This window comes from Phymastichus coffea, unplaced genomic scaffold (assembly GCF_024137745.1).
Source record: "Phymastichus coffea isolate CEN01 unplaced genomic scaffold, Cenicafe_Pcof_1.1 PCOF00069, whole genome shotgun sequence".
Classification (NCBI taxonomy): domain Eukaryota; kingdom Metazoa; phylum Arthropoda; class Insecta; order Hymenoptera; family Eulophidae; genus Phymastichus; species Phymastichus coffea.
Genome location: NW_026706880.1, coordinates 801,061 through 818,189, shown reverse-complemented (window position 1 = coordinate 818,189; position 17,129 = coordinate 801,061). Strand labels below are relative to the sequence as shown.

The window sequence follows — 17,129 nt, the reverse complement described above, 5'->3', positions numbered from 1 at the left end:
CGAACGAGTACGCGCACCGCGCGGATCGCGATAGTGCGCCGTGAAATTAATGAGAGGCATATGAAAGATGAAGCGACTTCTCTTCTTTTTTTTCTTTCGTCAATCCATAACCTTTTTATCGTTCCAATTAATACAAATTCATGTTGATTTTTTTCTAGCCGTTTTACTACGTTTGACGAAACGGAAAAATAATTTTGCTTTTTATATTTCGAAACGATTTCAAGACAGCAGATTCAAACAGCAACTGATGCGAGAATTGCCCGAGAAGCGTCCAACTTTGTACACTGGGTCCATTCTAGAGAAGCATCGAAGAATGACATAACGATACGTAAGACAGCCGCTCTTTCAAAAATTTATCTTCGAAACATCGAGGAGAAAAAAATATCGGCAAAGGCACAAGTGGAATCTTTGTGCGCGTAGGATATGTCGCCGGTCTTGACAATTCGAAAGGCGATATATCTATCACAGCCTGGCAGTCGCACGAGCAGCAAATAGCTCAAGAGTGTTAAGAGTTTGCTCGAGCGTTGATCATCGCAGCAAGCTGCTCTCGGTCTGACGGGAAAAAAGGTATATAGCGGCACTCTAAATTCCCGGGGCGGCTTCAATCTCAACAATATTTCTCGAGCGCCATACACACTCGATTATTCCCGCGGGACATTGAACGGCGGTGGCGCGCGCGGAATAGCCGAAGAAAAATAGCGAAATATCGGTGGAAAAGTACATCTGTGGGAGCTGCATATAGATATAAGAATCTAAGGATCGATTTGATTCGGCGAAGGGCCGGGGACTCAAGGGAACGTACGGCTGGTCGCACTTGTACTCCAATGGAACGGTCGAATCGGAGGCTGCTGCTGCTGCTGCTGCTGCTGCTGGCCTTGCTTCTGCTGCTTGATGCCGCGCGGGCATTCAACATTTTGGGAATCTGTCCCAGCACGAGTTATAGCCATCAACAACCCTTTCAAGCCTTGATGAAGGCCCTCGCGCGAAGAGGGCATAAAGTGACGGTTATTTCGCCGGTTCCTCTCAAGGTAAGGCTTTTAGTGCGAGCGTTCATTAGGATCTCTGCGAGCGCGCCGCGCGGCCCCCAAGTTATATATCCAACGAATGTCCTCTCTCGCTCTCTTCAATATTTGCCCAACAGCTGCTGCCGCCGTCTCTCGGCAGTCGCCTTTTGTAATTGCTCTCTTATGACGTTCGCTCCGGCCAGCTTCACTTTTCCACTGCTTACGAGTCTGTATTTCCGTGTTTCGCTATCTATTGGATTTTCAGTTGAATCTCCCATCTGTACCTTGGGAATTTAGTTTAATGCAGTTTCTATTTCTTCTTCAGTGTGTCTGTATGCAACGCGTGCCTTGCTGCACGTTTCATGAGCACTTTCAAACCGACTAGGCGCGTAGAAAGCATCAACAAAGTTATTTTTTGGAAAAGCTTCAGTTATCTACTGCAGCTGGGACCAATTAAGGAAATCCTTAAAGCGAGCGAGCGACTTGTTATTCCGCTCGTCGCATTTTGCAATTCCAAGCTATGTATGTAATTTTTTTATAGATCCACGCTTAGCTAGAGGAAGAAGATTGAATGGGGAACGCATTGTGATTCGGCACGCGGATTCGAAACTCAGTCCGCCCGGAAATACCTGAGCGGATAGCTCTCGCTCTGCCGAGCGAAGCTACTGCTGGGGCTGGCTAGTAGTAGGGATGAAAAGGAAAAGTCCGGAAAAGTATATCACAAAGACGAAGTCGATTCTCCCGGATATAATTGCTTGAAAGTTTGCCGGCGACTTTTTCTTTTCCTTCCTTGCTCCACCCCCGGCTTTTCGTCTTTTTTTGCGCTTCACAAAGAGACGCACAGACTGCCGAGGGGAGAAATGATTTGCGCTTTCGTGCTCGTGTTGACGCGTCGCGCAGCGCCGAGAGCAAACGAGAGAGACTGATATTCCTGTAATTTAATCATGTTTCGATGACTCCGAAACCAAACTTTGGTACTTATTAAGTGCGAACAATCTTGCTATGAGCAAGAAAGGAGCAGAAAAACTTGTTCTCGAGCTTGCGCGCCTTCCTTTTTATGTTCCAGTTTTTCTTTTCTTTCTCCTTATACTTTTGGTTTCTTTCACTTTGCAAGACTGTTGCGACTTCGACCAACTCTATCTCCCTCTCTCCCTCTCTCTCTCCTCGCTATTCCTCGTTAAACTTCAGCGAAGAGTTATGCAAAGTTAGTTCGACTTGAATTTAGTCGTACTAACATTTCTTCATACTAATAAGCTAAGCGTGTTCACTTGCCTTAATACTACCATTGCCAGACAACGCCTGTATTTTAAATTAAGTAGCTGTTCTTTTTCGGACTAACGCTATTCCGAAAGCTCATATTCGATTGCCTTATTTGCTTTCAGGTGCCGGTGGAAAATTATACCGATATCGACCTGTCATTCACTTACAAACGAGAGGATTGCACAAAATTGCGGTATATTGAATTTTATTCATTGACAAGCAGTTATCGATACGTAAATGTATTCAATTAAATTAATGCGGTTTGTAGATTCATGAGTGCATTCGAATTACTTCGCAAAAATATGAATGGAGCTAATGCATTGTGCGAAGAGCAGCTATTCAGCCGTCCTATTCAGGAGTTAATGTAACAATGCACATTCTAAATATGCATATGACACATACATGCATATTCTAAATATTAATACCCTCATAAGCAATATTAATAATATCAAGCGTGAATACGTTACTGTTACAGTGAGCGGAAAGAAAAATTTGACGCAATAATCATCGAACAACTATGGTATCAATGCTATTACAGCTTAGTTACATTTTACAATTATCCAGTATTGATTGGTTTTTTGAGTGTCGGTAACCTACCGTACGTTATGGATTCTGTTGGTAAGTGCAAATCAAACACAACTAAAATTCACATTCTACAATTTGAATGATACAAGCGTTCAGAATATAAAGTTGCGTTATCAAAAAGCGTCAACCCATCGGAACGAAAAACAAACGGACAGATTTTTTTCCGAATAGCACTCATTGAATTTTCGAAAGGTATAAGCCTGTACGCGAAACTCAATTACTTTAATGAATGCATTCGCTAATTTTTTTTTTCTCGTTCTCTCTCCTCTCTTTTCTCCATAATTAAAACTTTTGGAATGCTATGACGTGCATAGCTCACTCAAAGCAGTGCGAAATTTTTCGACGAGCTTTAAAAAAAGCCCGCCTTCGGCTCGAACGTTGTTACACTTTGGGAGGGATGAAATTGACGTAAATTGTTGGCGAAGTAGAATGTGCCGACAATCGGCAGGGAGCTAGAGCAAACTTCTCCCTTTCTTCTCCTATGCTCTATACAGCTTTTGAGAAAAGGGATAGATTACCTTCCCCGAGTGCTTAACTCCGTACACGAGCGATCATTCAATTGAACTAGCTAACGGCAAAATTGCATCATCGCTTTTTCTCTACTTTTTCTTGTTACTTTACAGTTTCCTAATACTTTGTGCATTGTACTTTATTATACACAGATGGCACAACGATATTTCAAACTTCGAAAAACAAATCGATTCGTCAATATAACAAAATAGTTCTAACAGTGTTTTACATATTGAAAACACGAAAGTTTAAGTACCGGTAAAAAATTATCCTATAAGATATAAGCTTTGCATGAAAAGAACACAGCGTATTGAGTAGCTAAAAATCACAAATTTTTTTCTTATTTTCCGCTCTCCAACTTCAGGGAATCCGGATGATCCTTTTCTTAATCCGGATATGGCTTATGCTTTCGCCGGCAGAATGAATAACCAGGAAAGAGTTTGGAACTATATTTACACAATGTACACGAGGTTCTACTACAATTATTTACATATGCCAAGAGCTCAGCAGATAGCTGACAAATTTACACCGGGTGTCTCCTGCTCATCGATCGACCGTAACTTCAGTCTTGTCATTCTTGGAAATAATCACGTTTTCGGTTATCCCAAGCCATTACTACCCAACGTTATCGAAGTGCACAGTCTTCAGATTACCGGCGATCCCGGCACTCTTTCCAAGGTAATCTATATCTATTTCAATCGTCTCATTATGCTAATTGTTTTAGTAACGAGTAAAGTACTTACTTGCGGGACTTTGTTATAATTCAATTGCAAATACATAACGAAAATAATGTTTTTCAAGCGTTTGTTAAGGATGAATAATTGAATTGAAAGCTGAGAAATAGAGAAATATTTGACTCCAAAAATACGTTTGATGTATTAAGGACATTCAAGAATTTCTGGATGGGTCAAGCGAGGGAGCTATTTACTTCTCTTTGGGCTCGAATTTGCAAAGCCAGCAGCTGCCGACAAGAGCTTTGAAAGCGTTGTCCGATGCTTTCGGTTCTATAAAGCAAAGAGTTCTCTGGAAATACGACGGCCTCTTACCCGTTCAAGCGGCCAACATCAAGTTCGTAAAATGGGCGCCCCAACAGGCGATTCTGGGTAAGTTAGCCCCCATACAGCCACCAGCCCTAAGGCTAATTCCTTTTCTAGAATACAATAACCCGCTTATAAAAGATCGACTTTTTAAGAAGCCAATCCCATGACTGTTGGCATTTCAGCCTTTGTTATAGAGATTATAACAAGGCAATTGATAGTCGTATTTGTAATTTCATGGATAACGCAGTACTGACACATATTTACAAAATTTTAATTCTCCTCGTATTAACAACGATCTATTCGGCACTTGCTAAAGTAGAAAGCACCGATTCCAATAGAACAAATTATATTAATTAGAAAGGCCTTGTTCATCTGAGATATTATTTTAATTAATATTTTTCTTCTCTCGCAGCGCATCCTAATACGAAAGTTTATATGATGCAAGGCGGATTGCAATCAATACAGGAGGCTGTTTATTATGGCATACCGCTTTTAGCTTTGCCATTTTTCGGCGACCAAAACTTCAACGGACGCAAAATTATTGAATCTAAAATTGGAAAAGTTCTTCATATAGATACTATGACAAAGGACTCTATTGTGGAAGCCATCGGCGAACTAATGCGCGATCAAGCGTAAGTTTCAATATAAATTGGGGCTCATAAGCGCCATGTTTTGCAATTACAAGTTTCCGTACTTCAGTTATGCTTACATTATAGCAAAATTCATAAGTTTGAACGCTACCACACAAAACTCTTACACAAAAATCTTTATTAATACATGTATTATCTTAGTTTTGAAATTATAGTTTTATTTTGCTTTCAGATATTCGCGCAACATTCAACAAATGTCTGCTATCTTAAAAGATGAACCAATTAAGCCGATGGATAAAGCAATATGGAACGTTGAACATGTCCTGAAATTCCCTGGTGCTCAGCATCTCCGCTATCATGGAAAAGACATATCATTTGTTGAATATCATGGTACAGTCATTGTACTGTTCTTCATCATCATCATCATCGTACTCACTTGTATCTTCTCGTTGTATTGTGTGTCAGCAACTATATTGAAACGATATACACATGGTTTATACAATAAAATTAAAAAAATGAATTGAACAAATCTATGAAATCATCAAACATGAACAAGAACTTTAATTTCTGTACTGAAATATAGAATACATTGGCATTCAAAAATTAATTCGTTTTCATATTTAATTTTTCTTTATTAAAAATGGTTTATATTGACCAATATTGTTATTTCAATTTAATTTATTTTCAAAAGTTAACTATTTCAAGTGATCAAATTCAAGCATGAAATCGCAATAATAACTCAAATAAATAACTCAAATTAGCGGAGGCAAGTTAGGTTGGCTTATTACCAACAGTGATAACAGTTTCAGCCTCTTGTTGTATGTAAGAATGCATGCTGCCATCTATTCTTGCAATCCAAAACTATTTCATAACATGTATCGAAACACAAATATTTATTGCTATTTCATACTAGTTTTACACTCGTTATATATTAGATTTATACTGAAGCGAACAAAATGCGATCATCATTAATGTGTATTTGCTATAAATATATTTAGGTGGGAAAAGTAAGCATCGCTATATATAAGAAACAGAAAAAAATTATAAATATTTTTACTAAAAAACAGACAGAATAAGATTTATCCATTTCGTGATTTATACATTTTGTTTCTCACTTATAGGTAGAAGTAAATTTATGCATCTTTAGTTCTGTTCTACTTACATTCAGTATTTATGCTTTTTATGTCTCTGTTATTTTTGTTAAGATTTAATACTTTAAGTTTTTTTAAATTACTGAAGTAATTCTAATCTAGAAGTATAATTTAATTTTCTATTTAGGCGTTTAATCTTCTATTCCAGAAAACATTGATTATAAAATTATTAAATCAATATAGTGGCGATTTCACACAATGATTTTACACATCCTGTGAACTTTGTAACAGCTTATCATTTGATACAACTTATTAACATTTCATTGGCTTATATTAAAATTACTATCGAGCAATAAGGCAACATCATAAACATCAAGAAGAAGCCTTCGTTTCATTTTTGAAACTAATTCGTTATCTGACGATATATATCAACGTTATTTTATCAAATATGCTCATCAATCACGATAACATTGTCTGTGCTTAAAACAAGGAAATTAAAAAATTTACTAACTATCCAACATCACTTGCAAGCTTTGCATTTTATCTTGTTACAGGACAGATTCATAAATGGGGACAAAAAAGTTTAATATTTCATAACATTCGTGAACAAGCCTACATAAATCACAGCTTCTTTTATTTGTGCTTTAACTATAAGCTCTTACTGAGTACATTGACAAATCAAAAAGCTGTCAATTCTATTTCCTTTAAAAATGGAATCTTAGCTAATGTCATAGTCACCTTTTTTCCTTATATGCAAAAATATTTATTAATTCAGATGCTTCAGTCTACTGGTGTTCTTATAATTATATACATCATTTATGCAGACACATGATTTCTTTATCAATGGATTGGTATTTGTATGCAATAAAAATCAATAGATTCAAATCGCTAGCGGAAGAGGTTCAGATGAATTGGCAATTATTGATGGAATCAAAATTGTTGAAACTGCGTACAATATATTTCAAAAGGCAAAGAACTAGTGGAATTAAACTTGGTTTGTTTCGCAACTAATGTTTATGTTTTACAATTAGCGGTAAAAATATTAAAAGTGTTATATTTTTTAACGTGCAATAAACTGATTGAGTTGATTTACTATTATTTACAATAGTTACTTAATAAGTAATAATTTATCGTCGTTTTATTAAAAAAATAGATCGATTGACAATTAATTATAATTTTTAAAAAGTAATAAGTGAGGACTTTTTTTTACACTGTCTCACTATGCAAAATGTATAGATACATTACAACGACTTTTCTATTTAAATCATCTCATGAACTGTGATTAAATTAACATTTTTCTTTTACATATACGATTGACCTAAAAATCCGAGAATCAATGATTTTCTACGCCTTGGCCTTATTTTGAATCATTGCCTTTCAAATTCTTTTACAGCGATTTCTCAACGAAGTAGAAAATTGAGCTTTTGCCGCAGCTTCGCATTGTATATATGTGGTGCCCATAGCGAGATAGACTGCTGAATGAAGAGGCTTTTTCTGCATTGTCGTATTATATTGATTGCCCGCTACTTGCGCGGAGATAGAGCTTCGTTCGTTTTGCTCGGAGTTTGTCTGCTGTAGAAAAATGACGTAAGCAAGTAGCGCTCGTTGGTGGAAGGCGGTAGCTCTTACAGCCTGCTGCTATTGGTCGTCGCTTGGTATAAGCTTTGTCCGTTCTCGCGGCAGTATTTAGTTCTCTTCTTACTCATCTACTGACAACTTGGTGAGTAAAAGGCTGCATGTAATTTCATTGATTTACCATTGTCGTCTATCATCTGGTGTAATTGGAGTTTAGTATTGAAATATTTTTCATTGTTATAACCTCGAATATAAGAGTAAAAGTTACCAGTGTCAAGTTTGCTCATTCGCATGCGTACGAATCAAAACAAAGACACACACAGCTGATTTCCCACCAATCGATGATAGTGCTGTGCTGTTCCATTTCAATGGAATATCACAAATCTGCTAGGCATCCGTTTATTGCGTGTTTTTAACAATTCGAAACCTTAATAATAATTTTTATAAGGTTGCTAAATGTTGAATTTACATGAAAAGTGTTTTATTCAATTTTTAACCTAAAGTTACATGATCAAAATATGAAAAATGTTATTTAAATATTGTGAATAACAAATGCTTTATGATGAACTAAATATTTATTATCAATTCAATTTGCATATTTTACGAAAAATTGTAAATTTTCATGAAAAGTCAGATTTTTTACAGGTTAAGTGGTGTTATAGAAAATTATTACAACGACGATCCATAATATTGAGATAATCATTTGGATCTTAGGAATCGTATATTACGTACAATCCTGTGTAATTTTATGAACTCACGATCAAACGGCAAAATAAAAACGCTTAGCATTTTACCATAATACATTGTCCTTGGCAGTTGAAACTGAACTGACAATCGTTACGTCATGTATTTGCTTAGAAATAAAATAGTATGCAAAATTTACGAGATGACAATCAATAATATAAAGCGTGACAAGAAGTTATATAGCGCAGCGTCTCGATGAAATTAGTCATCCGATAAGTGAGCGCATAACGTTTTACATACTCGCGACGCAGTCTGGAGCGTACATTGGACTTTGATCGCGACTCGGTCGACTGTTAATATACTTCATCGACGATCACTTATCGTTCAATACCGTCAATCACAAGACTTTCAGCAATATCTTCAACAGTACTTACTAGTCGTTTTTCAAACTACCATATCATGTTACGAAATGTCTTAACAGATATGCATTGAAAGATAGAATGACAGTTGTTGCTATTTAGTTATCATTTTATAATGTCTTTGGATTATTAGCCTTTTGTTACTAATATTAAAAATAGTAAAAATATCTCTTCTCTACACATACTTCTTAGAGATTGAAAAAACGATCAGCATAAAAATTTACATACTGATATATATATCAAAGTGATGCATTTCCGGAATATTTCCCATATCAAAATTTAAGAAATTTCTATGAATATAGGATAAGCCCAAAATTAACATAAATTTTATTAACTCTGTATATATATTTAAATTATTATTTAGTAAATGTTAGCAAATAAAATATATTATTACTATTTTTTTCAATATTGTCAGCGTTTCAACACTACACGTAACGTACATGTGAACATTTTGTAGGAAACAAAACATTTCTTATTCAGAAACGTCATATGCGGTTTGCAATATAAAATTACAAACATCTTTCCCACATATTCACAACGGATTTCCTATACTCTTTTTCGCAACGTGATTTATATGTCAAATTCAAGATTTCCCGGCTATTAACAGCTTCATGGATTGGTGCTTATTCATACAAACACGTTTGACCACAAACTAAACTTTCTCTTCCTCTTCTCGGTTTATTTCACCTTGAAATATGTCACCAATCAAGGGTAAACGATACAAAAGCCAAAAAAAGAAAATAAAGACAAATCTAACGTTGTAGTCAAATGAAATACATAAAGAACTTCTTTGCACCGACTGAAAATGTGAGAAGGCATTTCTTTTAGCTGATGCCGATTCACGAGGTTGCTATTTTTAGCGTTCATCGTTTTTTTTTTTTTTACTCTCAGAAACTAACGAAAGTATACTCTTTTAAATACACTACCCGGACACTAATTAGCGACCCGCGAAGTTCAAAATCCAAATTGAGCGATTCGAATGGCCGATTGAGCATTGCTGACATCGCACGAGATTAAACCAAAGGGCTTCTTTTGGCAAGTTGTATCCACGCAACTTGCCAGACAAAACCCATCTGATGTTATCGATGCTCAATCGTCGAAAGTAATTCGGAGTTTGAACTTCGCAGGTTACGAATTGATGTCCAGATAGAGTACAACACTGGAAATTACATACGAACTAAAGGATGACACAGCTTGTTATTCATTAACACGTTTGGGCAATAACCGTTATTGACGTGAGAAATGGCCAATTAGACTGATACCTATACGACGGAAGTGATACTCGATAATTGACGTATGCGAGTTGTGTACATGTTTGTGTGCTTTTGTCGAAAATGTATATACGAGCGTTGCTTGCGAGCATAGCTCTCGATATGTGGAAAACTAACAACGCAAACGTAAGCGCTTTCTAGTAATTGGAAACTCTGAGTAAGCTTTTAGCGCGATTGCGCACTTTTATGCGAGTGTATGCTACGCGTGAAATATATTACAGGCACAATGACTTGCTGTCGTTGCAAGCAAAGAATTCAACTTGACACCCCCGACTTTTCTTTCTGATTGCAAACTTATCTTGTATCTGCTTACCAAGTCGTTTTCTTCAAACGTTTCTTTTGCTAAATATCGTTTAACAATTTGATTTCAAGGCAAACGAAAAACTTAAACCTTTCCAAAGCAAAAGGTTTAGGCGCTATTTATTTCATCGATTATTATGCCAATGCTGCCGTACCAAGCTGACGTACAAGTCTATAGGCCAGTAGCTGTTGCGTTAAATGTCGAACGAATTATATAAGCTATTATACAATTGGCAAACTCAATTGAACAATACTTTTTTCTTTTGATAAAGGTTTATTATATGTTAAAAACTAATTAAATTAATATCTCATTGCAGGAAATAGTATGTACAAAGAATTTCGTGGCAAGGAAATAAAACACGAGCCGCGGTCGCGTGGGCTGCACTCATTTCCTGATCACTTTAGAGAATCCAAAATCTTTCTCTGAAATCAGTTCTCTACCACTGAGTGGTAAAAGAACTTTGTAAATAGTGTAAATAAATAGCGACAAGTTCATACACCAAGACATATTCTTTAACAATTTGAGTTTACTTCTTCAAAGTTTTTTTTCACAAAAGAGAAATAGTTAAAGCGCGCAAAAATGAAGGTTGACGCGCAGAATGACGTGTCTCTTGCAACAAAACTTCTTACTGCCGGAACAGCAGCTTGCATTGCTGATCTGGCGACCTTTCCACTGGATACAGCTAAAGTCCGCATGCAGGTAAATTGACCATGGATTTAAGCTTATTTACGCAAAATAATATCCTTTTGACATCATAACTTTGTATGGCTGTTATTGTTTCTGTATTTTTACGTTATTATGCCAAAAGAATGTACTGAGTAACGAATACCTAATAGCTTCATACCTTAAATGAAATTGGTAAAATGTCTAATTCACTCGTAATAAATTATTCGTGTATCTCTGACGCTGTAATCCTAGTGAAAATTCAAAAAGTAAATTAATTTCTCAAGCCCGAGGTATAGACTAAGTCACCATGTTATCTACCACTACACTCCAAATAAAATTAGAAAGGGTATAGTTACTATTGATTACCTGACGTTGAGACTTGTAATTTCCAATATTAAGTCACAAAGATTATTCAACTTTTTAGAATGTTTCCTGTATGAAAATTCATTCATTCATTCATTGGAGCTTCATGTTGCACATAGTCAATATTATGTTTAAGTACATCGTAATACATTATCACGTATAATGATTATGAAGCCAAACAATGATTTTTCTTTGTTCGTAAACTTCCTTCTAAAATCTATAAATGAATAGGTTTATCAGTTCGATGAAATAAATTTATCATGTGTTGAGATCATGTAAGATAACTGCTATTTTAATAATACAAAATTTCAAACAAATTTTCAGAAACTTCATGCTATAACTAAGACGTGCTATAACTTTGATTTTTACTAGATATAACCTTGAATGATTGTAATTGATGTGATTTTAAAACCAATTTATTAGTAAATTTGTCAAAATCTTCGTATTCAAATTCAATACAAAATACTTATATATACAAGTTGAATATTCGGGTTATGACAATATTTATACTAACAAGAGTGATAACAGATTTCGCGAGACACTTGCCAGACAAAATAATCTCGAATCAATGATAAGAAAATAATTAGCTCAAGAATCAAACGCAATATATCTTTAATACAAAAAAATGTATTTACAAATCATCGTGATTCTTGTTAATGTTTGCGTAACTAATAAGCGAAACATCAATATTATTTATTATGATCATTTCGATGTACGAATCAATGTAATAATTTGTTTAAAAAGATTGCTGGTGAAGGCCGAACAATGTTGATGGCTTCAGCTGAGGGCTCATTATTGGCCGTGAATACAGCTCAGCCTGGATTATTACAGACTGTAGGAAACATCGTCAAAACTGAAGGAATGAGGTATATCTTCAGTCTTTTTAATGATTTTTTAATTCCTACCGCAATCGTAAAGCTAATAATTCATGAAAAATGTAATTATTCTTTCAACTATTTTAATTATTGCTATCACTTTTTTGTTGATTTGCTTTGTAGTACGTAAAAAAATATTGCTAGATGTCAAAACATATATTGCTGAAATATTCGATGAAAACTTTTAACGTTTATTAAAGACTATTTTTTATTCATTTTTAGTAGTCAGCTAAATGAACGTACCGTAATTAATAGGCTACAATTACTAAGTCGAATTATATTTGCATAAAATAAATATTACTGTTGACTCCTGTAAAGTTTTATTCGGGGTATTTCTTGCTTATATATTTTATTGCTCTTTCGAATGCTTCTTAACCTTCAGTTTTGTGACAACTACTTTTCCAATTGAGCAAAAGAAAAACGCGAGAAAATGAAAGTTCATGTCTTGGCATTGACATAAATGCGAAAAAGCATCTGAGCTAGTGGTTAAATCATTGAGGAGAAAAATAGATGATATATTGTTGTATGCGTATTGTTGAGCGTGGATGGTTACAGGAGCTTATACGGAGGTCTCTCCGCGGGACTTCAAAGACAGATGTGTTTCGCCAGCGTGCGCTTGGGCCTCTACGACAGTGTCAAGACACTCTACGCGGGAATGATCGATGGTATTACCAGCTATAAAGACTCTATGAAGAGCTTAGTTAATGAAATAGTCTACATTAAAAGAATGCATACTGAATTGAAAATCCATTTATTTGAATCAGTTTCGATCCGAAAGCTCTATTGTTTTCAAAGTTTAACTAACTTTCATATGATTGCAGTATATTTACATTAATTTGAAACGGTACATTAAGCTTTCTTGTAATGAGAAGAACTCTATGTTATCTACACGAGCATCGGTAAAGTTATTGCCTACAAAACTTTCATTAGAGATGATCCTTTTTATCATATAATTTTATACAACTTTGATTTTAATAGCTAGTTATTTTTTATATTTTCCAAAAAGGCAATTAGTTATAAAAGTTTTCAATTTCAAAAGTGATGAGTTGATTTGTCATTTTTAGAAATATGTAAAACCACTTGTTTATATTTATATGCTTAACATTTTCTAAAACATATCTTTATAACTGAAATCTTAAAGCGTACTATGCAAAGTAATAATGTAATAAATGCTTCAAAGCTTCAATCTTTCGTCGTATGCAACTCTCTTAATTTAAAACACCTAGATGAAACTGAAATGTTATAAAAGATGTATTTTCTGTGATTAACAGGTAACAATAGACCATCGAGCGATGGTTCAATCAACATAGGTGTGCGCATCGCTGCGGGTATGACAACGGGTGCCCTTGCCGTCCTATTCGCTCAGCCTACAGATGTGGTGAAGGTTCGGTTGCAGGCTGGAAATCATGGTCATGGAAATGTACGGTACGTCTCCACTCTTCAAGCTTACAAGAGCATCGCCATGAACGAGGGAACTGCTGGCCTCTGGAGAGGTAAGTCATATATACGGATACCTATTATTTTTTCGCAGTCCTTTATTTTATCCAGTTTACAATTACAGCTTTAAAACATGCAAATGAATCTTACAACAACCGTGATTTATACACTTGTTCACGTTTTATTTTCACAAAGAACTTTCGTTCAATTATGTGAATCATGAACCGAAGCGAGAGACACGCATAAACGTTATTTCGGTTGTGTCCCACGCGGCGAGTAAATGCACAGTGACCCGTATCCGAGAAAATTGTCAACGTCATCATCCGAGCAGTAAAGCTATGGTGTTTTCGTTAAAAGAGCGTCTGGAACTTTGTATCAAATACAATATTGACAGATCCAGGGGAAAATAGACAACGTTTGATCCCGTTAGAAATTATATTTACTCGCAAAAGCTGATATTTTCTTATGCTAAAAATCATCGGACCATTCACGGATACATTTCATCATATCACACTAAAAGCTTGACACACGACTTGTGACACACTTTTTACTCTTATATGCAAAACTTTACGTAGAATTGACATACATGCGAGTAAATTATTGACCATTGACATTTAACCTATCGACTCTGCGCGCATATATATACGTGAATAGGCTCCAGCGCGGTAGGATAATTAAAATGGAAGGTCTCCGACCGCTGTTATTTGTCCGTCATTGGTTGCATAACTTAATTAGACCAATAAAAATTTTCTTCGCTTATATTTAATTAACTTAGCAGTACAAATTTGCTGGCGTGGTTTTTTCTTTTTTGATTTCGTTTGAATTAGAGTGATTACATTTACATGCGATCACAATTTTGATGCCCGCTAGCTGTATTGATTGAGGCTTATACTAAAAGCTTTCCACCACTCCACTTTTCGAATTGACGGATGCTGTCGATGCACACACACACACACACACACACACATATGTATATGACATCTGTTATGAAACCTATTGATCAATCAAGGATCAATAAAAAATCATTTATCTGACACTGATTTCTAATGATCATCCGTCATGGTTGTCAAGAGAGGCACTGAGGACTTTGTATCCCATTATGTTTGTTTGTAAATTACATAATTATGTTCAATGACGTTGAATTACGCCATCTCCAATAACACAAAAAGATTCTGTATGAGATTTGCTTTTCTACTATTTTCATTATTATTTTCTCGCAAAATCACAATAAGTTCTTTAATGGTAAAAATGTAATTTCAATGCTATGGTTTTTTCATTGCAGGCACAATACCAAATGTCTCACGTAACGCGATAGTGAACGTAGCGGAAATAGTATGCTACGATATAATCAAAGAGAAGCTGCTCCAGTCAGGACTATTGCAGGACGGTATACCATGTCACTTGAGCGCAGCCGTGGCAGCTGGGCTTTGCACGACCATCGCCGCAAGTCCCGTGGACGTTGTCAAGACGCGCTACATGAACAGCTCGCCCGGCGAGTACAAGGGTGCTATCGACGTTGCTGTGCGTATGTTCATCAACGAGGGTCCCATGGCATTCTACAAAGGCTTTGTACCAAGCTTTGCTCGGCTTGTCTCCTGGAACATTGTGCTCTGGGTCACTTATGAGCAAATCAAGATTCAAGTGAACAATTTTCAGAATAAACGTGATTCTTTTTAAATATCGCACATTAATAGGCACTGTTCATGTAGATCCGTAGATGTTTAAGATAGTTAAAGAAAGGGCACGTTTACCTTAAATGCATTTTTTAAATTGGTGGCCAGAATTAGTTTCGTCGTCGAACCACATCTATATTTTCATTGATTTTCAAGACTTAAACTTTATTAAATGTTTCAATTTCTTTATAACTTGTAATCGTTCGATGGAATTTGTACTTTTAGATGTTGGAAAATCTTTAATTTAAACTTACAATTCAATGGGATTTTTTCTTACTACGAATTTATACAATCATGTTTGATATTGATTTTTATATGTTAATACAATAGGCTTTTCCAATATTTACGAGAAATAAAATGAATTACCATCTCTACAAACTGCTCATTGATAAACGGTGTACTGTATTGATTGCTGGATATAGGAATAGCTTATAATTTTATAGTAACATTTTGTCAGTTAAGTAACAGTTGCCATATATCTTTAGCCTATATCAAAATTAGTTCGATAGATTACTAAGAAGTTTATGTTGCCTTAAGAGGTGCTCGAGTTCGACAAATTTAAACTTAAATGGCTAATAATAACTGTATTGCATATTAAAATCTAGTTTGATGTATGAGTTACTTTAGTGAATGATCTGTTTCCGCAATTTTTAAGAATTCCAAGTATGTGATGTTTTCATATTCCTTTATTACTGTGATAAATTCCGATCTAAAATAGCTAGTACAATTATCAATGCCAAAATTACGTTCTTTTACTAATTATTTATTGTAACATGATCGTTATTATGTTTTATCTGTTTGTAAGGTTCATTAATAAACGTATAACATTTGAAGAGGAATCGTTTTTCTCAACCATGTAAACTCTTCTAAAAATGAGAAATGGTATCAACGTATGTGCATCAGTTGGAAAAAAATCACTTGCAACATTCATCTTCTCACTACCATATCTTTTGCAAATGTTATTGTATGCCATTTTTTATTTTACGCATGTAGTTTAATATATTAATGATTATATAATTGGAAATTAGGGTTGAATATCAGGTCTCGATGAAATGTTTACAATCTCGTTCACTTGCTTTTCCAAAATTAACTTTCTGGTCAATTACATATTATAAAATTTTTATACTAGTGATCTAAAATTTCGATTGAAAAAGTAAAATACAAGTTACAACTATTCGATATATTTTTTTTCATATTGTTGCAGGCCATATTGAGCTACAATAAATTAGCAATGGTGAAACTCGGCCTTATTCGTGTAAATAAAATTGATCGACAGTAGATAATACTGTTATTTATTATATTTTTACTCTTTTTCAAACAAATTATTTCATCCTTACTCTTTTCAGTCGTTTCCAAAAAATTCTTTACGTTAACATATGACATTACAAAACGATGCATATGCTTATTGACAACAACATTGATTTCATTGAATATAAGCCGATTATTGACTATCTAAAAGTGTAATAACTGTTACTCATCGAATACTGTATAATATAAATAAGTGAATAAATTATTATCTTCAGTTTCAAGATTTAAATAGAAAAATATGACATAGTTAACTTTTGAGATCGTTATTTATAAGTTCAATCATATATATCGTTATAGTATTGAAGTTAATGTTTCTAATTAATAATTTATTACTAAGAGATACGTAAAAATATATAACAACTATGTATCTCAATAAATCTCAATGTATTCATGTACTAATAATAATTAGAGTGAAATAGAGTAGAGGGATTCATAATATGCATTCAAAAAAAATATCCTTCACATTTTAAAAACGTA

At 34.8% G+C, this 17,129-nt stretch overlaps 2 protein-coding genes across 3 annotated transcripts; both read left to right on the top strand.

Annotated features, from left to right (window-relative positions):
- The first annotated feature begins 481 nt into the window (after positions 1-481).
- Positions 482-5,577, top strand: LOC131667650 (UDP-glucosyltransferase 2-like). 2 transcript variants are annotated; one of them, XM_058941217.1, is made up of 9 exons: positions 482-567; positions 779-1,028; positions 2,387-2,457; positions 2,533-2,628; positions 2,740-2,882; positions 3,724-4,037; positions 4,243-4,462; positions 4,812-5,031; positions 5,222-5,577. In XM_058941217.1, the coding sequence occupies exons 2-9, from the start codon at positions 825-827 to the stop codon at positions 5,511-5,513; spliced, it is 1,560 nt and encodes a 519-aa protein (XP_058797200.1). In that variant the 5' UTR covers positions 482-567; positions 779-824; the 3' UTR covers positions 5,514-5,577. The 2 variants fall into 2 exon arrangements, with proteins under 2 accessions (XP_058797200.1, XP_058797199.1); XM_058941216.1 differs by having other exon boundaries at positions 530-1,028.
- Positions 5,578-7,682: 2,105 nt separating this feature from the next.
- LOC131667652 (dicarboxylate carrier SLC25A8-like) lies at positions 7,683-16,177 on the top strand. The gene is made up of 6 exons (XM_058941221.1): positions 7,683-7,800; positions 10,647-11,029; positions 12,104-12,225; positions 12,790-12,899; positions 13,506-13,727; positions 14,954-16,177. The coding sequence occupies exons 2-6, from the start codon at positions 10,910-10,912 to the stop codon at positions 15,346-15,348; spliced, it is 969 nt and encodes a 322-aa protein (XP_058797204.1). The 5' UTR covers positions 7,683-7,800; positions 10,647-10,909; the 3' UTR covers positions 15,349-16,177.
- The last annotated feature ends 952 nt before the right edge of the window (positions 16,178-17,129 follow it).

Coding starts and splice junctions, on each gene's coding strand:
- LOC131667652 (XM_058941221.1), top strand. CDS start 10,910: ATGAAGGTTGACGCGCAGAATGACGTGTCTCTTGCAACAAAACTTCTT. Junction 12,226..12,789: donor GTCAAAACTGAAGGAATGAG/GTATATCTTCAG, acceptor GGATGGTTACAG/GAGCTTATACGGAGGTCTCT. Junction 12,900..13,505: donor CTACGCGGGAATGATCGATG/GTATTACCAGCT, acceptor TGTGATTAACAG/GTAACAATAGACCATCGAGC.
- LOC131667650 (XM_058941217.1), top strand. CDS start 825: ATGGAACGGTCGAATCGGAGGCTGCTGCTGCTGCTGCTGCTGCTGCTG. Junction 1,029..2,386: donor TTTCGCCGGTTCCTCTCAAG/GTAAGGCTTTTA, acceptor ATTTGCTTTCAG/GTGCCGGTGGAAAATTATAC. Junction 2,629..2,739: donor CGTCCTATTCAGGAGTTAAT/GTAACAATGCAC, acceptor TTACTGTTACAG/TGAGCGGAAAGAAAAATTTG.